The 24,276-nt window shown below is 43.0% G+C and overlaps 2 protein-coding genes across 5 annotated transcripts; one reads left to right on the forward strand and one right to left on the reverse strand.

Moving 5' to 3' along the window:
• Nucleotides 1–604: 604 nt before the first annotated feature.
• LOC125289844 (proto-oncogene DBL) lies at nucleotides 605–16,955 on the forward strand. 4 transcript variants are annotated; one of them, XM_048236931.1, is made up of 26 exons: nucleotides 605–897; nucleotides 2,164–2,295; nucleotides 2,624–2,740; nucleotides 3,166–3,315; nucleotides 3,473–3,597; nucleotides 4,126–4,240; nucleotides 4,491–4,610; nucleotides 5,053–5,244; nucleotides 5,666–5,857; nucleotides 6,186–6,360; nucleotides 6,541–6,632; nucleotides 6,728–6,813; nucleotides 6,956–7,022; nucleotides 7,189–7,304; nucleotides 7,554–7,623; nucleotides 7,883–7,975; nucleotides 8,680–8,805; nucleotides 9,072–9,293; nucleotides 9,644–9,736; nucleotides 10,220–10,295; nucleotides 10,560–10,602; nucleotides 13,189–13,382; nucleotides 13,919–14,028; nucleotides 14,987–15,099; nucleotides 15,250–15,366; nucleotides 15,522–16,955. In XM_048236931.1, the coding sequence occupies exons 1-25, from the start codon at nucleotides 847–849 to the stop codon at nucleotides 15,359–15,361; spliced, it is 2,982 nt and encodes a 993-aa protein (XP_048092888.1). In that variant the 5' UTR covers nucleotides 605–846; the 3' UTR covers nucleotides 15,362–15,366; nucleotides 15,522–16,955. The 4 variants fall into 4 exon arrangements, with proteins under 4 accessions (XP_048092888.1, XP_048092897.1, XP_048092878.1 ...); XM_048236940.1 differs by having other exon boundaries at nucleotides 15,250–15,357; XM_048236921.1 differs by having other exon boundaries at nucleotides 15,250–15,347.
• On the reverse strand, nucleotides 16,863–23,339 carry f9b (coagulation factor IXb). The gene is made up of 8 exons (XM_048236960.1): nucleotides 23,053–23,339; nucleotides 21,938–22,110; nucleotides 20,988–21,012; nucleotides 20,672–20,785; nucleotides 19,403–19,537; nucleotides 18,468–18,808; nucleotides 17,866–17,989; nucleotides 16,863–17,702 (listed from the first exon to the last, which is right to left on the reverse strand). The coding sequence occupies exons 1-8, from the start codon at nucleotides 23,117–23,119 to the stop codon at nucleotides 17,137–17,139; spliced, it is 1,545 nt and encodes a 514-aa protein (XP_048092917.1). The 5' UTR covers nucleotides 23,120–23,339; the 3' UTR covers nucleotides 16,863–17,136.
• Between the last annotated feature and the right edge of the window lie 937 nt (nucleotides 23,340–24,276).

The raw sequence follows: 24,276 nt of genomic DNA on the forward strand, positions 1-24,276 counted from the left end.
TACTTGCGTTTAGCCTCCACTACATCCCTGCCTACAAGGTAATATAATACACTGGAATGAGACGACAACGTCAAATCAATGTTGGATACTCAACATAGGCTCACTCTTGAATTGCATTGGATTGAACATCAAAATGAACCCACTGTTACAATACAGGCAGATGCACAATTAATATAGCTGCCTCTGCTGAATGGGATGTTACAGAAAAATATTTGGTATTTTTGTAAAGTAGGCTAAGCTGGTAGTGCACGAAACAGAATAGGCTAGGCTACAGGTTAGTAGCCTATACCTGCGTTACTAAATGTGTGTATGCCTAGCCTGAGCTAAACCTACCCTACAGTTTGAAATTACAACAACTAGGCCTACAACTTCTAACAACACAAAGAATCAGTGGGCCTGGTCATATTTAGGTCACGATTATTGATTTATTTTTATATTGAAACTCCCCCGAACGATCATAGTCACATAGGCTAGGGGTCGCATCCAATTGACCGCTGTCCAAGGTCCTGCAACTTATTTAGGCTATTTCACGATTTACTCCATCCTATTGTATCGGTAGGCTATAACCTACCTCTAGACTTAGGTGGCTCTGGAAGCGGTTATAATATCGTGAATGTAGCCAGCCATTGAGCACCAGTCAGTTTGAACTGTTGCCTAATGGGAAGATAATCCGATGCCGTGAAGGTGTTGCAGGCAGCACTACCGCCACTTCTGAAAGCACTGCAGTGTCGACGCTGCGGATGCTCTCTGACGCGGATTGTCCCACGGACAAACTGATGGAGGGAGGGAAGTTGTGAGGCAAGGAAAGGGGTGAAATAGCCCCTTGAAAGCCTGAACTCTGAAATAATGGCGGAAGCCAATCCACTTCGGGGATTTCCTCGAATCCGAAGGGCTGCGGTGAGTTGCAGATGTTAATAGCTTACAGCCGAGGTGGCAGGCGTCTCAGAGTTTTCTTGGGGTTGGGAAGCTGCATAATTCTGCAGTACTCAGTGACTGTCGATCGCATGGGCAATTCCATTTGGTTTCTGTAGCGCTTGTTAAGCTGGAGCTGTGGTTTTTGACATCCTAGAATTTTGAAATGGCATAAGCATGAAGAAGATGTTCTAATTTTAAGATCTATTTTTCGCTATTTTTGCTCAACCGTATTGCCACCAAAAGAGTGTTTGTTCGGGGCAGGTGGATGACGCACAGGGTGTAGTAGAGAGCAAAGTGTGTCATTCAGCGGGCATGATGCACGACTGTTTTGGGTTATAACATATCCTGTATATACCTGACAATATAACGGTATGCCTAGTTGGCTTGAGTTCGTTTATAAAACAGTTACTTTTAATGGATGACAAAAGCTATTCTTTTATAATAACTTTGCGCAATTCTTCCATTGCTCCGCGATAGATTCAGCTACCTTGCATTCCATCAGATGAATGGTTTGTACATCCGTAATGGCATGCAATCGGTTAAAATTACGGTACTCGCTGCAGAGAGGTTATGAAATATTTATCAAGATATAAAGACTACCTCTAGTAGATCTCTCTCTCCGTTGGTGCACACTTAAAACTCTCTATGTTTGTTGATCCTGAGTTGAGTATAGTTATGCTGACAGTTTGAGAGGAAAAGCAGAGAGTTGCTGTTGCACTTCATTGATCCTGTGTCCATGTTGACAGACAGCCTCAGCAGGAGGAATCCAGTCACTATCACACAGTATAGGCACATTTTGACTGGGGACACAGAGAGAGTTTCACTGGCAGAAAAAGAAGGCAAAGATTCAGGAGATGGGTTACTGTTAAGTATTGTTTGGTTGTGCTGCACAAAGTTCTTAGAGTTAATGTTCCGTATTATAATTCTTTGTGGGTTCTTAGAGGTAATGTTCTGTATTAGAGTTTTGTGTGGGCTGTTAGACTGTTAGTAGATATTCATCTAGACACACGGGTTAAAATGCTTGCAAAGATGATGATGCAACTAGTGCTGAAAGAGGAATTCCATTGTTTGTTTTATGGCTCTGTATAATACTTATGCGTATCTCTAATGTCACTCTCTGTCTGTCTGTCTGTCTGTCTTTATGTCTGTCTGTCCATCTCTCTTTCCCTCACTCTTTGTGTCTGTCACACACACGCATGCACACACACACACACACACACACACACACACTCTCTCTCTCTCTCTCAGACATCCATTCCGGGTAACCTCCACCTGATCTTGGTGCTGAGGCCCACTAGTCTCCTCCAGCGCACCACTCCCTGTGCTTCCACTGACATTGGCTTTCGCTTCAGTCAGGATGACTTCGTCCTCAAAATGCCCGTAAGACTATGCGTTGAATCATATAAATCCAGTTTACATACATTTGCTTTTTTCCCCAAGGAAAGTATGAAACATACACTGAAACATTCACTTGCATGGGCACACACTCAAACACACACACACACACACACACACACACACACACACACACACACACACACACACACACACACACACACACACACACACACATTATGTAAACTACAGCGATATCCTACCTAATTATAAAGTATTATTCAATCAATTGTTAATGGTTATCACAGTCTTTTGCACGGTTCATATCAATCAGTGATTGGGGCAGTTACTAATTTTCTTTTTGTCCACTAAGGTAATCACACTCAGTTCTGTAACTGACCTTCTCCACTACCTTGATGAGAACCACATTTCATCTGAGTTTGATGGCAAACTGGAGTATTGCCGTAGTGACTGGTTTGTTTTACGAACGGTAATCATCATTCTTTTGTTTATTATTATTATTTTATTTAATTGAGCAAAAAATGATGATCTGGGACATTATAGCGCTATATGTACAACCCTCCGCCCCATACATTTTAGCAACTTGTTATTGTGGTGTTTGGAGTTCAAGTGGATGGTCAGAATTTATGGTCAAATTCTAAAAGTACAAGGCCTACTGATGCTGATGAAACTGATAAAATATTTTAGCTCAGACTTTCTATGTATAGGCCAACAGCATGTCTTGCATTTAATGTGAAGAATATTTCTTCTAATGTATTGTATGCCTTGCCATAAAAGGCTGACCTTTTCTTGCATGTGATGGAACAGGCAAGTTCAGTCTCATAGTTACCGTACATAGTGTCTGAAGTTATTATAGGGTAGTTTCACTTCAGTATCGGTTGGAAATCTCTGCAGGCAATTGAGAGCTTTGCAGTAACAGTGAAGGAGATAGCTCAGCTGCTCCAGTCCTTTGGCACGGAGCTGGCCGAGATCGAGCTCCCAGATGAGGCTAACGCTATCGAGTACCTCCTCACCGCTCACACAGACAAGTACCGCCAGATGAAGGTAATGGTCACCAATCAAAAATAGGAAGATTAATTTTTTTTAATCCATTGCGTTTTTATGATGTATGCTTCTTCTAATGAGTTTGGACAAGTGGCTATTTTTTTGTGAAATCAGCATTGTAATCAATAACCTTAAAATGAATGCTTGTAATTAACAGGATGAGATCAGGTCTGTCATCAAAGAGGGCCGTCAGTTGCAGGTCAATCTGGAGACCTCCAAGCCACCAGAGGGCAATGCTGCAGAGCAGAGAGAGGCTGACCAGGACAGGAGTACGGTGCAAAGGTAAGGGATGCAGAAAGAGACCCTAGCTTTATCTGGGCAATGGCAAAGTACTGATAGTGGGGAGAATGGTAAAGTTATTTTCATTTTAATTGTTTAATTGTTCCAAACTGGAATGAATATTTAACATTGTATTCCATGCTTTGACATTTTTGAGATTTGTTTGCTAATATGTTCTTTGTATAAAATATTTGAAAATGTTTCAAATTCTTTGATTTGAACACACCTCAGGAAAATATAGTCGATTTATATTTAAAACGTCTATATATATATAAATATATATATATATATATATATATATATATATATATAAAAGCTTACACTGTAGTCAGCTACAGTATGTAGTAATGTCTTCCAAAATGAGCCAGCTGATCCTCTGAGGCAGAGTGACAGGATTATCAGCTTGCAAATCTGTGAAGTGCACTTCTTTGAGGAAGTCTTTCGAATAGCTGAGTAGAGGCAGGTCTACACTGCTGAGCTGCAGAGGACTCATTAATCGCCTGAAGCCCCTCCTGTCCTCCTCTCCCACAGGCTCCTGGCCCAGCTGCGGGACATGGAGATGGCCTTTGATGAGTTCTTCGAGAAGCACCACCTCAAGCTGCAGCAGTACCTTCAGCTCCTGAGATACGAGCAAGGCTTTCACGAAGTACGTTTGTGTAGGCATAAGATGAATCGTATGCTGTTACATAATTTTGTGGGATTCTGTTTGAATAGCTTTATTCAATCTCAGGTTTACTCGGTTGAGATCCTTTGATCCTTTGATATGATGATCTTGCTGTCTGTATTTTCATCTCTGTTTTCCTGTTATGAGTTCCGTCCTTATTACCTTGGGGGTTATGTAGCATGTTGTTGTCACATGGCTGACGTCTGGATCTTGTCACTGCTGTGTTGATCAGATGGAGCTGACGCTGGAGCAGCTCACTGTCCAGGAGAAGGCCATCCCCTCCGTCGGCATGACAGTGGGCCAGACAGAGCAGCTGCTCGCAGACCTGGAGGTGTTGGATGCCCGAGCTGAGGTCAGTCAGCCACCAGGGGGCGTCAGTGTCCATCAAAGCCATGGTGAAATCACAGACAGGCAACGGGCCAACCCTCAGGGACCGAGGATGCCCAGAGGCCAAATAGTTTATGGCATTGTTTGAAATGCAATCAGCAACTGAGAAATTGAAGGCTGATTGAAGTTGTTTGTAGTATATTATTGTATATTCTCAGTTTAACTAGGCTACCCAGTCTTTCTACAATTAACAAGCATAGATAGAGATAGCATAGTTTTCTTCAACTGGCAAACACACAAAATAATCACCAAATGCATATTGATTGTGTAATCAAGTGTCAAGTACTAACAAACACATGCAGTGTACAAAGCAATAATCTCAGGGCAATGTTTGGCTCAACACCCCCCCTCCCCCCCCACCCCACCCTACACACACACCCCACCCCCACCCCACGGCTGATTGACAGGAGGAGATGACCCGCGCCCAGATCATCATCCTCCATGGGCACCAGATGGCCACCAGCCACCACTACGCCCTGGCGCTCATCGTGCAGCGCTGCAACGAGCTGCGCCACCACTGCGACGTGCTCACCACCTCACTGCGCGCCCGCCGCGCCTCCCTCACGCGCGCCAGGGACCTGCTCATCTGCCTGGAGGAGGTAAGGAGCGGGCACACTATTGGAATGCCCACGCATAGGAGCATACAATAGAGGTGGCCCCTGTCGTATGTATCACTGTGCTGAGTGGATGGATAGGGGGCGGACACAGTAATACTTCCCTTATGTAACGCTCGTCCAATGAAGTGGTTCAATAGAGGTTGAAAAGTCAACAGAAAACAATGCCGCTTAGGTAAGCTTTGAAGAGCATGAGTGTGTATGTGTATATCACACCGCATTTGTCGACAGGCCCATAGTTTATCCTGAAATAGTGTGTGTGTGTGTGTGTGCGCAGGTCGCGTCGTGTCGATATGCATGTCGTCGTGTCGTGCGCGTGCGTGTGTGGCAGTTGTTATTATATGACCTGATATATGCACATACAGTACATTCAGTTTTTTTTAAGTGTTCTTGTGCTCACCCACAGGTAACGTCCTGGTGTGATGAGGGGGCCTATCTCTTGGCCAATCAGCTGGTGGATAAGTTCCAGTCTAAGGAGGGCGCTCAGATGGCCCTGCTGGACCTGGACAGACTCTTGGAGAGGGGGCCCTCCGTCCTCAGGTCAAGCCCTGATGTACTCAGCCTAGAGTTCCAGGCTATCCTGACACCCCAACTGGAGGTAATACCTTAAACACACACATATGCATGCAGTTATAACAGCTTGTTTAAATAATGTTTGATTTTATACAATTCTGACATAATGGTCTGTTTTTAAATGTCACACACACACACACACTCACCTAGACCAGTGCAGATATATAAGCATACCAGTCCTAGTCAGCCCACACATGCACTCTCAGCTCATGTTTGTGTGCACGTACACACTCTCACTCACCGTAAACACACAGCAACTCATATTGCAATCTGACGCGTACGCCTCAGAGTCCTGCTGAGTGTGACATTTGCTGCTGCAGCGTACGGCCCATGTCCCTCCTCTCCTCTGCCAGTCCCAGATAACTGCCACTGCTGAGAAGCTGTCTGCCGTGCGCGGAATGATCCAGAACCGGCAGGCGTGCCTGCGGAAACTGGCGGACTTGCAGGCCCGGCCCATCCAGCTGGTGGCACCTCGACCCGAGAACCCCCCGCGCTGCTGCAAGTCCCCACTCTTCTCGCCCAAGCACAGTGAGTTGGCTGCTGCCGTCAGTTAACATGGGCACGTTAACACATACTGTAGACCTACTGCATATATACATGCTCACACACATATTCATACACACACACACACACACACACACACACACACAGAGTACGAGAACTCGAAGCAAGAATTGTTAATACCTTAATGATTTTCTCTGTCAATAGGTGTCGACTTTAACTCCACCCTCAAATTCTCCTTCTCTGATCTTTCCCTACCTGGGAAGAGAGGATCTCGGAAAAGCCCAAGCACAAAGAAGGTGACAGAAGAAGACAGCTAGAATACACTGACGTCACGTTAACAAGGTAAAGTCGTGTAAAAAAGCTTAATCTGTCTGTCTTTCCTCTCCTTCAGATTGAAGTGATGCATGACTATGAGGAGAACAGGTCCTCCATGTCATATACACCAGAGGGGGAGGAGAACCCACTCCAGAAGATACGGTCTGAAAACTTGAAATAATTCCCTCTTTCTACTAATCACTCTCTTTTTTCCACTCTGAGTCTTCTTTCACCTCTTTGCATGTTTTGTTTGACAAATTGAAAGACACCTCACTTCTTACTTTTCTGCTTTTTATTCCCACAGACATGTGATCAAGGAGCTGATTGACACAGAGAGAGTCTTTGTGGAAGAGTTGCTGTCTGTGTTGCTGGTAAGAGCTGGGTTTGTCGTTGTGTCGTTGTGGGTTTGTGAGGGGTTTGTGTGTCTGCATGCTTGTTGTTGTACTGTTGTTGGACAGCTACTATGTTTATCACACACACACACACACTGTAGTTGCACAGTAGTTAAAGGGCTTGTGTGTGTGGTTGGGTGTTCAGGGCTACAGAGCTGAGATGGACAACCCAGCTCTTTCTGGCCTCCTGCCCGCTGCCCTGCGCAACAAGAAAGACGTGCTGTTTGGAAACATGTCAGAGATCTACAATTTCCACAGCAGGCAAGAAAAACACACACACACACACAAACACACACACATAAACACACATAAACACACACACACACACACACACACACACACACACACACACACACACACACACACACACATACACATACACATACACATACACACACACACACACACACACACACGCGGAGATCCATGGTGTCGTGTCTAATCAGGGTGACTAATCTTCCATTAATCTCTGTGTCCTTGAAATTTAAATTTCCCTTTTCTGGTCAACAGAATTTTCCTCCAAGATCTGGAGAGTTGCCTGGAGGTCCCAGAGAGAGTTGGGGCCTGTTTTCTTGAGAGGGTGAGTACATTCCTCACCCCCCTTCTCTTTCCCATTTATCTCTCTCTCCTCTCCTCTCTCTCTCTCCTCTCCTCCCTCTTTCTTTTCCTCTCTCTCTCCCCTCTATCTATCTCTTTCAGCCTTTCAGACACTACCCTCATGCATGTCAAGCGTCTGTTATTCAGTGAATGTGCTGATGTAAAATAATGTAATGTGACATTAAATAGTGCACCAAAATATTCCATTTAAAAAGTGTGCTTCCTTGGCATGCTGTTTCCAGACTGAGAACTTCAAAGTGTACGAGCGGTACTGTCAGAACAAACCTCGCTCTGAATCACTATGGAGACAGTGCTCTGACTCTGCATTTTTCCAGGTACTATTTGATAATTCCATTGTACTGCAGAACATGATTAGTATACATCATTCTACACAAATTATCTACTGTATGGTTATGGTATTTTGCAGATGCTTTTATCTAAAGTGACTTACAGAATTACATTACACTACATTAAGCATAATAGTAATAATAATAACAATAATATCAATAACAAATCAAATGTCAACAATGAAAACAATGAGTTTTATTTTAACAAGACCATAAACATACAATCATAATTCTAAAAGAGAATTAATTAATTAAATAATCTACAGTGTAACAATCTACAGTGTAACAAAACATTCAGTGAGTTCAAATGATTCTCCATTTGTGCAAGTTATGTGTTTTCATTTGAGAGAGAACAACTGTTTCCTCACTATTCCAAATCATTATAGTGCAGTCTAGACTATGGTTTATAACATTAGTTTATCATCCCTGCAAGGACAAAGCAAAGAACACAGAAGCGAACAAGCAAGTAGGTTTCAGTAAACTACATAAAAGGCTCTCTGAAACAAATGTGTCATGTGGATGGCATTTTAAACAAGGGTAACAAATGGTTACAATTTTAAACACAAACAACGAAACACCATTCTACAGCTCCCTTGTGTGCGTGTTTTTTTGTAACCCTTTGAGATGGTCTCCGTTCATACATGTCTCACAGTGCATCCGTGTTCTTGGCCCTCTATCTCTGACATGCGCAGGAGCTCCTGAAGCACAGTGCCAACTCTGACCATGCCAGCGAACTGCAGGGGGCGCTAAACGCTATGTTGGATCTCCTCAAGTCAGTCAATGACTCCATGCACCAAATCGCCATCACAGGTTATGAGGTAAAGTCAGGATATAAGAGAGATGATTGGCAGGATATGAGAGAGCTTTTGTATCATGTAGAGAATCTGGAATAAGATTGCACAGATTGTACTGTCCCCATCTTTAACCCAGAACTATACGTTATAACACAGGGAACAATACACTCAACACATTGATTCCATATGATTATGACTTTGTAATTTCATGATTTTCACTTATCACCAAGCGCAATGCTTAACCATACCAGCAGGGGGCCAGGCTGATGTCTTTCTCTCCCCCTTCCCAGGGCGATCTGAGCGACCTGGGCCGTGTTCTCATGCAGGGCTCCTTCAACGTGTGGATCAGCCACAAGAAGGGCTCCACGCGCATGAAGGACCTGGCCCGCTTCAAGCCCATGCAGCGCCACCTGTTCCTGCACGAGCACGCGCTGCTCTTCTGCAAGAAGCGTGAGGAGAACGGCGAGGGCAACGAGCGCACGTCCTCCTACAGCTTCAAACATTGCCTGCGGGTGCTGTGACTAACCGATCGCTGTCTTAGACGACCTCTGTGTTCACTTTCTCAAGGACTTGTGTTTACCTCGATCTCTTTAAACTTCACTCGTAGTATTACTACTGTATTAGACATTATATAATTTACATATGGCATTCAGTGGGCATCTCATTTTTTTTCTTATAAACATTAGATCTTTAGTTGGTGATTAGAAGAGAGATTATATATGATTTGCAAGTTAATTGTAACAAATCCTTATTTTTTTTCATTTGTGGGACTTTTTCTGTAATTGTTATAACCACCAAGTAAGGTGATATCAGGCAAACCAAATTGAACTCGTCTGTGTGTGTTGTTGTGCCATTTTTGTAGATGAGCGCTGTTGGCATCACAGAGAACATCAAAGGAGACATCAAGAAGTTTGAGCTGTGGTACAGTGGCCGAGAAGAGGTCTATTTAATCCAGGTAGCTAAATCGTTCATTCCCTCACAACATGATTGCACCACATGCCATACGAAGGCAAAGCTGGGTCTACAAAGAGTATTTCACATTCACTTACTCACTCACACAGAGCCATACAGTGACTGCCCTTTAACTATTTATGTAGATATATTATTATATAATCATTCCACATCTGTTACTCTACAAAGGCAGAGTCTGTATGGGTTTGTGAAATTTAAACTGTGTTGACAGCAGATCAGATCATTTGTGTTCATCAGACGTGTGTCTTCCCATCCTGCTACACTCACCACTCAATGACAGGTGGTGTGTGTGTGTGTGTGTGTGTGTGTGTGTTTTTGCATTTGTGTGTGTGTGTGTGTGTGTGTGTGTGTGTGTGTGTGTGTGTGTGTGTGTGTGTGTGTGTGTGTGTGTTTTTTTGTGTGTGTGTCGTTTTGCTTGTGTGTGTGTGTGTGTGTGTGTGTGTGTGTGTGTGTGTGTGCGTCTCAGGCCCCGTCGGTGGAGGTGAAGATGTCCTGGCTGACCGAGATCAGGAAGATCCTCACCAATCAGAGGCTTGCTCAAGGTTCCTACTTTGTGGCTCACTGTCTGTCAATGTCCACTTTGGGTGTGTTCTGTGGCTTTCACTATGATTTTATTATTATTTCATGTGATGAAGCTGAATTTGTTTGAGCTTTTGATGTCTTACAGTGACGTCCCTGTGATGCTGTGCATGCAGGATTCAATCATTCAGTTATTCCTTTTTCCCCATTACTCTGTTCACATTGTTTTAAAAAATGTTGATGTTGCTTTCCGACTCTCTCTCCCCTTCATTTCCTGTCGTCCTCAGATGAAGGTCACACCTGCGTGGTTGCGGAGGGGGTAGTAGACAGGTGATTCTCTCCTCCGGCCTCGACTTGTCTGCATGATCTCGTAGTGGCGTTGACTCATGTGCTGCATGCTAACAGCAGGAATTCTGGCGACCAGAATTCCTCTCACACACACGTCTAGTAGACCATGTCATTGGCTTGCAAATCTCCATGTGTTCCAATATTGTGTATCCAATATGGCCATGCAGTAGCCTGCTCCAATGCTCTAGGTAGGTTCCATGTGTCTAGGTTTGGTAGGAGGCAGAAGTTACACAATATGACTAAATGGCAATACTGTTAATTGTCAGCTCTCTAAAACAGATAGTTCTGGTCCTTGATTAAAATAGGCTGAATCGTGTTGGATGTCGTTGTAAAATCCAGCACAAACATACACATTGACCACATTTCGTTCTATATTACTGCGCTATTATATTATAGATTGATTATCTATGATTAAATCGTTACATTTTCCGTTGCTGTGCCTTTATTTTATGAAATTTTGCCAGATATATGTAGTAACCGTTTTAGAAAAGCAATAAGCCACTTGAGATTGATTTTAGAATAGTGCTCCGTCGTGCCTAACAACGCCACTTAGCTGTTCTGTAATCAGTGTAACCTATGGCCTCTCGGGGCTTATTCCTTAATTAACTGATTGGTGAGAAAAAGTCTGTTGATATCAGGGTAAGGTGAGGACATGAATGAAGACATTCACTTTCAGAAAAAAAAGGAACCAAGATTCACTGATTTCACATTATCGATATCAAGACATGCAAGTGCTAACATGTTCTACAAACAGATGTAGTGTGTCATTGTTTGTGCTGGTTTGTGTGTGTGTGTGTGTGTTTGTATGGCTTGTGATGTGATGTGCATATTGTGATTATTGTTGTGGGCATACGGTGTGTTTGTCCTCTACTGATGAGGCTGAGTGCCATTGAGGGTATGCTTTAATCAAGTGGTGAAGGAGAACAACAGCGGGAAATAGTGAAACACTTTTTTGATTTTTCATTTGCTGTGTCGTATTGAAGGAATTATTTTGACTCCAAGCCATGTGAAAGACTGTTATTTAATGGTATGAAGATGTCATATGAAGTTTAGATATCTTCAATCAGTAGTCAGTATACTTGCTTTAGTTTCTTCACTTTTCAACAGTTTCAACAGTGAATTGTGAGTAGAGAATTCATTGCCCTCTGGATGCATGAAGGGTTAGATTTAATTATTGAAATGTTGTTGACATTCACATGGTGTGTCTCTCATGCTCAGTTTGCATGAATTTTATTAGTGTCTGAAAACAAGTCATTTTGGTTTTGGGCAGTGACTCAGAGGTCAGAGCAGAGTGTTTTTTGGTGATTACAAAGAGGACACTCTTCAATTGGAACAGAACGCAGGTGGTCAGTATCACAGAATTAGCAAATGCATTGCATTTAGATTGGTTTTATGCAAAACTATTTTTTCAAGAGCTGGGAAACTTTCAAAACTGGAGACCTTTGTGACAGTGAAGAATATTATGCTTCATCATTTCTTATGTAAGCTTTGTCAGCTACTTTGTTCTGTATTTAGCTCATTTTCTTGATGGAAGCTATAGAATTATGCAATCACTTTTTAAAGTATATTTTGGGCCTTTTTGCTTTCATTCAAATAGGACAGTGAAGAGCGACAGGAAGTGGGTGAGAGAGAGAGAGAGATAGGGTGGGATTGTAAAATGACCACGGATCGGATTCAAATCTCGGTCTTAGTGGGCAGTTATGTGGTAATGTGGTACGGACCTCTAACGCCACAGCTTCCCCGATCCACTCACTTTTGAGACAAGATTTGAGACAAGATTTTAGATGATTTTTCAGTGTATTTTTTCTGTGTTCTATTTTTTCTCGACATGTCTTCTGCCCTGAGCAGGTGGAATGTCATGCTGTTGTGTGCTCAAGCATGTGCTAGCTGCTGTGTCACAAATGAATATGAGATCAACCCAGTTCATTTGGAGATGCTACGTTTCACAACAACCAACCTTAGAATTGAATTAGAAATGGCAAAATAACTCTATTGGAATAGCAGTCGAATATGCTTTGCAATATTGTGTGCAGGATTTGTTGATTAGTTGCCTCATTGCTTCTTGAGCTTCTACGTGCCAGCTACTGTGTGAGCTTGTCTGCTGATAGAATGAAAGGCATTTTCTAATCTTTTAATTACTGATGAACTCCACGTTTTAGGCAAGTTTACTGACAAAAAATATGTATGTAAGAAATTAAACAACTGTGTGCAATGCTTAAAATAGCATGGAATAACAAAACTGCCATGGAGGAACCCTGTTATATGCACATTTTTGCTCCACTTGGTGTTATAGCATACTTTGCATTAAAATAGAGCATGAGGTATCGGGACATTATCATTTGATGTTTCTCTCAAACCATGGTAACCTAAAGTCACTGTGCATTAACCACTAAAGTATCTCTCAACCTCATTTAACAATCCTATTAGTCTTTGGTTGTACAGTGCTACAGGGCTCCATGCTTGTTTCATGACTGTGTTTGGTGTTGTGTTTCTGTTCTGCCCACCCCTATCTCTCCTCCCCCTCCACCATGATCATCATTACCCATCACCTGACCGGGCGGGGGTCAGTCTGGCACGTGTGTCGGTGTGCATGCCCTGGAGCCCCACACAGATCACAGGCTGCTCAGCTTGTTTTGATGTGCCTCCTCACAGCAAGCTGCAGGGGGCGTCGGTCAGCTCCGAGGAGACTGAGTCGGGCCGCACCAGCCCAGTTCTGACGGACCCGGTCATCTTCTCTCCCCGGCGGCAGCAGAACCGTCGCAGTGAGTGCCGTGTGGAACACGAGAGCACCCACAGCCCTGGGTACCTGCTGTGGCAGAACGTTGCAGTAGTAGAGGTTAAAGGAATGTTGAGGAAATAAGTACAGATGCTCTGCAGTTTTCACATGAGTATATCATGTTGTGTTGCATTTCAATGGAACAGGAGGGTAGATCCAGTCAAACTGATAAGTGAATAATTATTTCCCTGGCTCGTCACACTGATATACTCTCAAGAGAGTCATACGTATTTTTGGTCACACTTTTTTGGAAAGTCCGTCCACAGACGCTACAGATTATCAACAGATGCTCAGATTATCATCAAACTATCTGTTGACACGCTGTTAACTACAATTTATGGTTACGGTTAAAGGGAGGGGTTTTTGATTTGGTTATATTGATGTTTAGTACAACAATTTTACATACCGAACTTAAATGTTTATAGATGATCGTTTAAATCTCTGTGAGCAGACTATTCAAGTAAAGATTACATTTTTTTTTTGTATGAGTCATGATCTGTGCTGCACTGACTGTACTTGCAGGCTGGCATGGTACCTCCAACTCAGCAGACTTCTGTGAGGGCCTGGAGGACTGGACCACTGACCTGTCCAACCTGTCCGAGTCCGATGAGGAAGAGGAGGCCACTTTGCTGGTGAGCTTGTGTTTGCAATAAGTTACTTTATTTGTCCTCTGCGTTTAATCTATCTGGGATTAGTGCACACACATACACAAAGACAGACAGACACACACACACACACACACACACACACACATACATACATACACACACTATAGCACACATACACACCTGGAGCAGTGAGCAGCCCTTGATCCAGGGAAGCCAGCTCCTTGGCACTAGACGGACCTTACATCACTGAAGGTCTGTATGAATTCCTCGCTATGAATACCTGTAATGCACTCTACCTGTTTATTAAGTGGTTCTCTAAATTGTGTAAACTGCCATGTAGTGGTTGAAAACTCATGATTTGTTGATGATTTAAGATTCAGTTTGAGGTTTGTCTTTGATTTTGTAAAAAATGGAAAACAGAATTTCTAAGGAAAAGTACGAAAATAATGCAAATAATGCAACAAAAAAAAAAAAAAAAACAGAACATTTCAATTTGTCCAATCAAAGAGACAGAGATGGGAACTCCCACTTTACCTGAGTAGAAAGTCCCTTCACTACATAAATGCAGCTATACATAATTACAACACTACCTGCTCTCTTAAATGTTGTTAGCTTTTACACTGCCCTTATTGAGAAGCTGCCATTTGTTTTTCCTAACATGGGCTACAAACACTGCTGAAATATCTGTGATTTCACGTTCTGCCGTTATCTAACCTGCTTGATCAACCCATGCATAACAAATGAATCCGACACAGCAGCGCTCCATTGTTTAGATGAATAGTCATTTTTAGGTCGTAGGGGGGGGTGTGAGCGGGGAGAGGAAGTCGCAGTGATACGCTCTGGTGGAGCTCTGACCTGACGTGCCCCCCTCCCTGTAAGAAATTACGGATGTTGATTTTGTGTTTTGCTGTGAGTGGATAACTGATCCCCCGCCCCACACACACACACACACACATGCTCACACACACTCTCACACACACAGGTCCCTGGGCGGTACAGGGCGGTGGTGGACGGCCATCAGAGAGAACCAGAGGACCTGGTGATCAAATGCGGAGATGTCCTTCAGCTGGTGGAGGAGGATGGAGCGGGCCTGTGGTAGGCTACTTGCACTTCCCATTGACACGACTGAGTCATCGCAAAATGTAGAAAATGGCGACAACAATGTGGTGCTGAAATGGAGGTGATGTTAAAATTTGATCCGTTACAACCAGTGACAGTGTTGCGCTGTGCTTTGTGATATCTCAGGCTAGTGAGGAACATCACTCGGGGGGAGGAGGGCCGAGTTCCATCCGACAGCCTGGTCAGGATTCTGGGAGAGACCGGTTATTTCACCCGCCAGGGCGGTGAGTTTTGGTGAGAGTGGTGAGTTTGCGTGCCTGTCCCCAAAGGCTACAGCCATCCATTTGTAGCACATAGCACTACGTCAGGAGTACTATGGAAGTTAACTACCATTTAAAACCTAATGCCTTATGAAAAGGTTTGGTTCCTGACACAATGTTGACAATGTTGTGTTGCAGATATGGTAAGCATTAAGACCAGGAAGCTCAGCTCCTGAAGAAGCCCCTTGTGAGACCACAGGAGCCCCCATCACTTTTCCTCAGGCCGCACTCCAGAGATCCTCAGCATTCCGCACAAAGACCCCAGCATTCCTCCGTCCTCAATCTTACTGTCTCAGTCTCACAGTCTCCACCAGCCATCTCTTAAGAGACAGGACATGCGCGATGCAGGAGTAACTACATATGTTACAGACAGGCTGCAACCCTGTCTGACAGAAGGGGGTTTGGGGATTGGACTGAAGGACAGGCATAGACTCTCTACAGTTCCAAGATCAGTATCTTTCACAAGGATCCACCAGTGTCAATACAGTGGAGTTCAAAACAAACCTGTCAAGCACAATGTGAAACACAGGCCAGTATTCCTCCTGACCTACAGAGAGCCTGATTGGTTGGCATCAGGCCTTTTCTCATTACCACACAGTGCCCAGTGTTATTCACACCGCAGTCTCGGTTTCCATGGTAATCAAGCAACCTTGGACCCCACCTCCCGACGGTGTCCAGAGGTAGGCCTCTTCATGCGAGTCATGGTTGAGGGTTTTCAGCAATTTCAGATGAGACGGGTCTCTCGCAGAGATTGTTCATGTACAGCTATTTTCTTACTGTATGTACAGAATGTATTTATGGGAGGGTCTCGGATATGTGTTATAGTGTACACAGCACATTTGCATACCATCTACCTGAGTATATACTGTATGTGCCAAAAACTCAAAATCCCATGATTCCCTCTAACCCTCCATTTTTATGAGGCTGTTGTTTCATGACATGATAGCTGCCTAGTTTAAAGAGCACATGATTGTTTTTATTTGTGGACATAGTGGGGTCTTCAAAATATGGCCATCACTCAGTAACTATGGTTGCGCTTTATTCAGCTTCCACTCACAATGCCGCATGATGCAATCTTAACCATGGGGTGTTTCTCTTGCTGCACACTCCATGCTTGCTTCATTTTGCACTGCACTTTGATTTCGGTAGGTTTTAAGCTTTGCCAAAGCCTTAACACAATTCAGAAGCTTCCATCACATTCAAAACCGATATTGTGACCGGTTGATTGGACACAGTTCTGTTGTACACCAATGAAAGGTCATATTATTGGTTTTGAGGAGCAATGAATTCCTTGCATAAAGTCATTTAAAATGTATGCTATGGCTATTGTAGTACAGGAGAGTTTCTGCACAGACCTAAGAACAGCAAATGCCAATGTGTTGTTTGTATTAGAGAAATGTATTTTCAGTTATGTAAATTAGAGTTCTCATGTGAATATCCAAAAATATCAAAAAGAAATATATTAACACAGCAACAAAGTATTTTGAGAGGACATCTTTATTTATTTCTTTCTTTATTTTACTCTTGAGTGAATTATTTTGAATTAAATAAATATCATCAGTCTCTATGGAATGCTTAGAAAGCTTACATTTTTTTTCGATGCATCCTTCACAACCTTTGATGCTGCATGTTGTTTACCTGAAGACACAGCACATTTCTTTAACTAGAGCGCTGTCATTGTATAGATTGAGACAAGCGTAAGACATTTTGCATTCCCCTTTATGACATGTTTTCATTTGTTTTGGGTCCTTGGTCATTTTGTGTGCGCGAGAGTCAAGCCTGTGACGTTGGAGATCCAGTGGAAGTACTTGGAGATGCGTGTGTAGATGCCGTACTTGCCGTCCTTGGCGCACTCCTCGCCCCAGCTGACGATGCCCGTGAGGAACCAGGTGTCCTTGTACTTGGTGGCGTGTGGTCCGCCGCTGTCCCCTTGGCACGCGTCCTTCTTCAGGGTCTTGTAGCCGGCGCAGAACATGAAGCGGGACACAGGGTCATTGCTGCTGCGCTTACACTCAGTCCGGTCCACGTAGGGTACCTCGACCTTCTGCAGTGTGTGCGACACGTGGCGGTTGAAGAACGTCCGGCCCCAACCGCTCACCAGGGCCATGGAGCCGTCTCTCAGGAGGAACTCGGTGAAGTCCTTGGTCCCCAGGCAGATGGGGATGATGTAGTCGGAGAAGATGACGGGATCCCGAAGGTGGAGCAGGGCGATGTCGTGGTTGTAGAGGCTCTTCTTGGCATTGTAACTAGGGTGGAGGATGACGTCGTCCACCTCGTGGTCACGCTCGCTTTTTTCAGTCACGCGCTTGTCATGTTCCCCTGGTAGAGTTAAGATGTTTGTTAAGAGGTATCGCCTGCAAACACCATGAATCATGAACCTTCCAACAAGTGATGTCTCAATAGTCTGCCTCAATGTTTGGGTCAATAATACACCTATTTGTGTATGTTATGAACTGGAATTGCTGCGTATTTGTCCACTCACCTACTCGGATGAACAAAGGTCCCTGGCTCTCAGCTCTACAGTGGGCTGCTGTGATGACCCAGACTTCACTCAGTAGTGAGCCTCCACAGAACATTACATTGGTGGTTTTGTTGAATATAGCCACCTTGGATTATTTGAGTTAAGGAGAAATTACAAGATTGGTATTAGACATATTGAGCTATTCTACAAAGATATAAGTTATGAGTATTTTTTAAGTACATTTACAAGCCTGATTAAGGTATTCACATCCCAGTCTGGAAACAGTACACAAGCATAACAATCCTGGTTTGGTTTGGCTTCACTCTACACCTTGTGCTACCAAAGCCCTGCCAAGCTGAATCCACTCTGGTTCAAACTAAGTCAGTTATTCCTGACATTTACATTTATTAATTTAGCAGACACTTCCATCCAAAGCGACGCACATATGTCAATTATATTACAAGGGTAACTTGGGGTTAAGTGCCTTGCTCAAGAGCACAACAGTGGATGCCAGGAATTGGACCCACAACTTTTCTGACAACTGCACACTAGGCCAGCTAAGGAGCTACCACTACGCTACTGCAGCCCCCAAATGATAGTCATCTGCTTGTCTGGCCTCATACCTGCCATGGAATCTCTCCTCGAGTGGCCTCATCTCCGCCGACGATTCGCTCGTCTATGGATGATTCAGGGATGATTGTTCTCAGGGTCGGGTAGAAATGCCAGAGAGGAATTGTCCAATTGTTTACTGCTGGCTGCTGGGTGCTGTTAACCTCTAGTGACTCTGGACTGGCTGTGCTGTTGGTGAGGTCAAGGGTGTTGTTCTCAGAGGAGGTTTGATCCGACATGTTCAGGTGGGCGTTGAATAACATGTCATTCAGGTTAACTGTTTCCGCGTCTGTGACAGATCTTCCGGATTCTTTGTCCTTTATGGTTTTGCCAATCCGACCACAGGAGTATTGACCTGACAAAAACAAACAAACAAATAAACTTGTTATCAGCTGTTTATTTTCTCACCCTTGGGCGTTGTGCCTTGGAGAGGAAAATCAGTGAAGCTATTGTTAGCTGGTGTTCGGCAAACAGTCACTATGAGTGGCCTTTATTCATTTCACTTGCTCAGGCTACAGTCAAATGTGATCATGAAATATGAGCTGATGGATAGCCCATTTGCCATAATTCATCAGTTTCGTCTTTGGCATGGCTGAGGGCTACAATCAAGCTCAGTTCTGTTCAATTGCTGTTAGCATCACTTATCATCAAAATGATAACAATAAAAACAGGCCAATAAGATAACAGATAAGGAAACTTGAGCTGGTAACATTGAATGCCATCACTGGGTAAAGCTTTACAGATGTGACCTAACAGTGATCAGTGAGTGTAAACAAATAAATGTGTGAGAAGGATATGAAAGGTGTTAGGAACATACAGTGTTTCAGTACAACTGATTCTGCTACACAGGTTAAGCCTATGCTCAAATCATTGGTCATTACAATGTGTGTGTGTGTGTGAGAGAGAGAGATAGATAGATAGAGAGAGAGAGAGATGGAGATGTGAGTACTTAGTGGTTCGCAGGTCATCTTGTCTGCCCCCCGCCGGTATCCTGGGGCACATGCACATGTGGCACCCCGTTTTTTATCTTCAAGGCAGAAATGCATGCAGCCGCCGTTATCCACGGCACACTGACGAGCAATCTCTTAATGAGAGGAACAGGGGGAACAGAGAGACTAATTCCAATATCATGCTGAAATACAGTAGGAGATTAAATTCTTGGCATGAAATTGTTTGTTATTCATATTTGTCCAACACAGCATGAGCCATATAGTGAAATGGTAGTCAATATACATCACAATACAGAAAAAGAACAGCCAGTCCATAGAACAATCTAGAAGCTTAACAAACAAGCAATGTTTTAAATGAAAACCCTGAACCTCCTTCCATTACGTTTCTTGGTGTTTTATGCCCCCAACGTTGTCTTCAAGGCAGTGCTGCCTGGAAGGTGCTATGGTTAGGCATAGGTTAGGGTTAGGGTTAGGGTTAGGTTTAGGATAAGGTGCCTTTAAAGGGAAACTTGGCAGGATTTCCCCCTCTGCTGGAGAAATTGCACATTATGCTATTTCAAAGTGTGTGAAAAGGTAATGATAAAGCACATGGATTTGTTTACAAGCTAGCGAACTGTTAGCATAAGTTTGGCAGAACTATGTGGATGTTACAAGGTAAGAAACACGATTTAAAACGAAGTTTCTTGTTTCTCACTTCTCTTTCGGGACGGTAGTCTCAATGTTGCAAGGTTGGTTTTCCTCGCCTGGGGGCGCTAGGCGCGCAGGGGAAAGTCACCATTTTCACCGAACAGGTCATTTAACCATCCAAATGATTTCTAAACGGGTTTATTAAGTTGAAATAGTTGCCAAGTTCCCCTTTAAGTCGACGGTGGCAGCGCTGCCTGGAAGACGACGTTGGGGGCATAAAACACCATCGAGCGCAGGGGTCCACATTATATACTGTAGCTCTTTTTTACACCCTGTCTGTTCAAGTTTTGGGGGAAATAACACTAATCAGTTACCAAGGTTTATTCTGTCTTCTTTTTTTTTTTTTTTTTTTTTTGGACAGGGAGAGGACTTTTATGCCTTTAATTATAAGACAGTGGAGAGTGACAGGAAGTGAATGGGAGAGAGAGCAGGGGTGGGATCCGGAAAGGACCACGGGGCGGGAATCGAACCCGGGTCGCCGGCGTACGGTGCAGGTGCCCCAGCCAGTTGCGCCACAGCTGGGGCCGTTTATTCTGTCTTCTGCCAAGTTTACCCAGACACAAGAGACAGGATTCACTCACCTATCTCACAGTTCTTTCCACCAAAGCCAGTGGGACACCAGCACACATAGGAACCCATTCCATCCTCACACGTTCCTCTGTTCTGACAAGGAGAGGACTCACACTGATCCCCATCTATGGTAAATAATATCAGCCTGCTTATTACAACAACCCCAGTATGAATGAGTATGAACAGCAATACATTCCTCGGATTATAATAATCAGTACTAAAAGTTGAATGGGAGAAGAGAAGAAAGCTTACACTATTGATGCTTTGCAAGATGTTTTTCAGATATTTTGTACAGTGATATATGTTTGAATGTGGTGGGTGTCTTACCTATATAACCAGCCCAGAACTCCATCTACAGAAGGAGATGCAATAGTAAAAGAGTGTCATGTCCCCAGAACCAGTGATAACAGGTCTCAGATGACACTATGGCAGCTTAGTAGCATGTGACAGAGGTTGTTATGCTATTTTATTATAAAACTTTATTACACGGCTCTTCACAAGGCAAGTAGAACGCTCCATTGACTTGAATGGGATTTCCCAAATTTCTAGCGGTCACTATTTCTTGGGAAAGGACCTCTGAAAAAAATTATGACCGCTGTCAATGGCAAGGAGTTTGTGCTTCTAATTCAGGTATTTCATATCACTACGCAAGGACTGGAACTTCATTCAAAAGTGAAAGCAGACGGTTGATCAGTTGTGTTCTAAAGAATGTTTGATTTAAGTTCAGCGTGTGTTGTTGCGAACTATTTGTTTTAGCAAATGCCACGATGAACAGTAACAAATAGGCTATGTAGGCTATAGGCTATGTAGGCTAAAGTCATATCGTAAGGAGTTTATTATTTTGTTTTGGCAAGTAGCCGTGTAATAAGCGGGATACTGTATAGAATGCCGGTCATTATTGGGAAAATAAGTCCCTTCAGGGCGGAACAAAACCCCTCCGCTGCGCGACGGGGTCCGGTTTGCCCTGTTGGGACTTATTTTCCCAATAATGACCGGCGTTCTATACATTATCCCTTACATAGAAGCTATCAGGACCATTTCATTATGGGAATAAGACACAGCTGTATTGTGGAACACTGACTGTCAGGACAACTATTTTTTGCTATGAGATATATCACATAGTTGCCTACTGTCATGCTTTTGACAGACTGTTTAACAAAGGTATTCCCTAAAAAAAGTATCCCCCCAACCCACACACACAAACACACACAGACAGACAGACACACACAGATAGACACACACACACACACACACACACACACACACAGGTGGTGTACCGTTTTGGCATTGTCCTCAAACACCTCCCTGGCCTCCTCCCAGTTGCACTTCTCCTCGATGCACTCCCGCTCCAGGTTGTCCCTCTGCACCACCTCCTCCAGGTGCCCGCTGTTGAACCTACGCTGCCTCCGCAGCACCGTGCTCGCCGTCTGGGGCGAAACAAACACGGAGGCTGGAAGAGGAGCAAGCAACAACGGAGAACTTTCACTCTGAGTTCAGAAGTATATTCAGTTTGTTTCTTGTTATGTCTCTCAGTCCACAGCATACAATAGAAAAATAAGTTGGGTAAACACCTCTGGAACATTCCCAATTTTAAACTAAGAGAAAAATTACAAATAAATAAGTATAAATAAGAAGTATAAATTGTTAAACAACAACACAATTATTAAATAACAATACAATTGTTATAAAGTTGAAGATACATTATATAATAAATAAAGTGACTGGTGAAATGTTTAGAAATAGCTACTTGACTGTATGGAAATAGCACTCACTGATGCACTAACTTGTACTTATCGTACTCTACCTTAAATTGTTTACCATGTTAAGAGTCACTTTGGTTAAAATGGCAAATGTAATGTAATAAAAAGAAATGTAAGGCTAAGCTTGACTTGTCAGTCAGCTAGACAGCTATTGAACAAAGCAATTGGAATGTTTAGACAACGTTTGGTAACCCTTGGTCACTACTGCTTTCTCACAGAGTCCGGGAAGCCCTATGGTAAACAACAGGCTATGAACAGAGCCTGAAAACTAACAATTTAAAAAAAAAAATCACCACCAACATGTTCGTCAAACATTCTTCAATAAAAACGCATAAGATACATCTATATCTATATTGAAATATATCACTATATAATCCCTCCTAAGTTTGGGAATATTTAACTCTAAAACTAGATTTCAAAATCAGTTATTATTTATTATTTAATTGATTTTAGAAAAATGATCTTTCATCAACGAACAAAAGAATATTTTCCTCAAAAAATATGTACTCTTCTCTGCTATGTACATCAAATGTTTTACATGTTGTGCTTTTGTTGTGTTATTCAGGTTGCTGTTTACATGGTTTCAACTTTCATTTTAAAAGACATTAGCAATAAAACAAAAACAAGCTTACCTCCATATGTAAACCAGTTATTCACCAAAAGAGAGACCACAAGGAGTGACAGAAAAATCTTTTCCATACTTTTTAGAGAGCAAGAAACGGCTAAAAAAGAACACAGATGACCATTTGCTCCACAAGTAAACAATCTAAAGAGCACAAGCACTTTGATTGCCTAAGGCCTACCCTTGTATGTGTGTCCAGCTGTGTGCAACTGAACTGAACAGCGTCTGTTGGTCAGTTTTGGCCAGGGTCTTGCCAGTAATGTTTAATAAAACATTTGTGGTAATGACAACAGGACACCTTAACATTTTTGTAATGTAAGCTACAATGCTGTAGCATTCTTTGGCTGCGATTAAAATGTTGACATATTCAATCAGCACAGTGTTGTTATTATGGTTCAAATATTTTTTTGGCTTAAACTCCCAGTGTGAGAATCTTGTTTATCTCATTGTATGTATTTTGTATTCCAATGGGTAAACACATCATGTAAGCAAAATATCGTATTAGGATATAATAGCTTTAACACCACATAATATCAAGCATGGCAAATATTGACACGATGAGCCGTTCTGGTCTAAGAGTTAATCAGTGACTTGTGAGTGACTCACTGGTATACAAGCTTGGTCATGCAACCAAAAAAGGGCAAATCAGTCTGGTACATCCCGCATACATTACAAGGTGAATCTAAACTGTAATGACAAAGTTAGCACAATGTTACTCTCTTACATATTACACAAAACAACATTGGACTGTGTGCAGTTGCATTACACAGACATAATACAGTACATGTAGTCCAGAGTGTAGAATCACTGCTTTTAAGTTATTCACCGTGATATCATCAGCTAATCACACCAATGTAAAAGTACTACAGAGAAGAATGAGATAGCTTGTAGCATAGCAGCTTCCCAAGTCCTGGAGTTTTCTCCCAGCCTTATAACTTATGAATGGTGGCCCATTTTCTAAACAAGACACTACACTGAGGGTAATGGCTTCTAAAAATGGGCAGCTTGCTCCACCCACAATAGAGTAATTTAGGTGACTATCTGTAAAGCCAAGTTTGGTACTGATGCTGCTTGAGTGGATGGTTGACCTGTAAGTGACCTTTTACTCTAAAGCTGTCTGCTGTAATCTTCACTCTCCTTGTTGACTGTTTCTGGCTTGTGGTTAAAAATATAGGTAGCATTCAGTTATGGGATGGCAACAATCAAAATAGACCAATGACATGAGAGAGTGGTT

The sequence above is a fragment of the Alosa alosa genome, chromosome 2 (genome assembly GCF_017589495.1).
Source record: "Alosa alosa isolate M-15738 ecotype Scorff River chromosome 2, AALO_Geno_1.1, whole genome shotgun sequence".
NCBI classification, from domain to species: domain Eukaryota; kingdom Metazoa; phylum Chordata; class Actinopteri; order Clupeiformes; family Clupeidae; genus Alosa; species Alosa alosa.

What these genes read in the sequence shown, in the direction of transcription:
- LOC125289844 (XM_048236921.1), top strand. Translation starts at nt 847, where the DNA reads ATGGCGGAAGCCAATCCACTTCGGGGATTTCCTCGAATCCGAAGGGCT. An exon ending in ACTTCGTCCTCAAAATGCCC is followed by an intron (nt 2,296 to 2,623) that starts GTAAGACTATGC and finishes TTGTCCACTAAG; the next exon opens with GTAATCACACTCAGTTCTGT. An exon ending in GGGCCTGTTTTCTTGAGAGG is followed by an intron (nt 7,624 to 7,882) that starts GTGAGTACATTC and finishes TGCTGTTTCCAG; the next exon opens with ACTGAGAACTTCAAAGTGTA.
- f9b (XM_048236960.1), bottom strand. Translation starts at nt 23,119, where the DNA reads ATGGAAAAGATTTTTCTGTCACTCCTTGTGGTCTCTCTTTTGGTGAAT. An exon ending in TAACTGGTTTACATATGGAG is followed by an intron (nt 22,111 to 23,052) that starts GTAAGCTTGTTT and finishes CTCCTCTTCCAG; the next exon opens with CCTCCGTGTTTGTTTCGCCC. An exon ending in GAGGAGAGATTCCATGGCAG is followed by an intron (nt 17,990 to 18,467) that starts GTATGAGGCCAG and finishes AAATAATCCAAG; the next exon opens with GTGGCTATATTCAACAAAAC.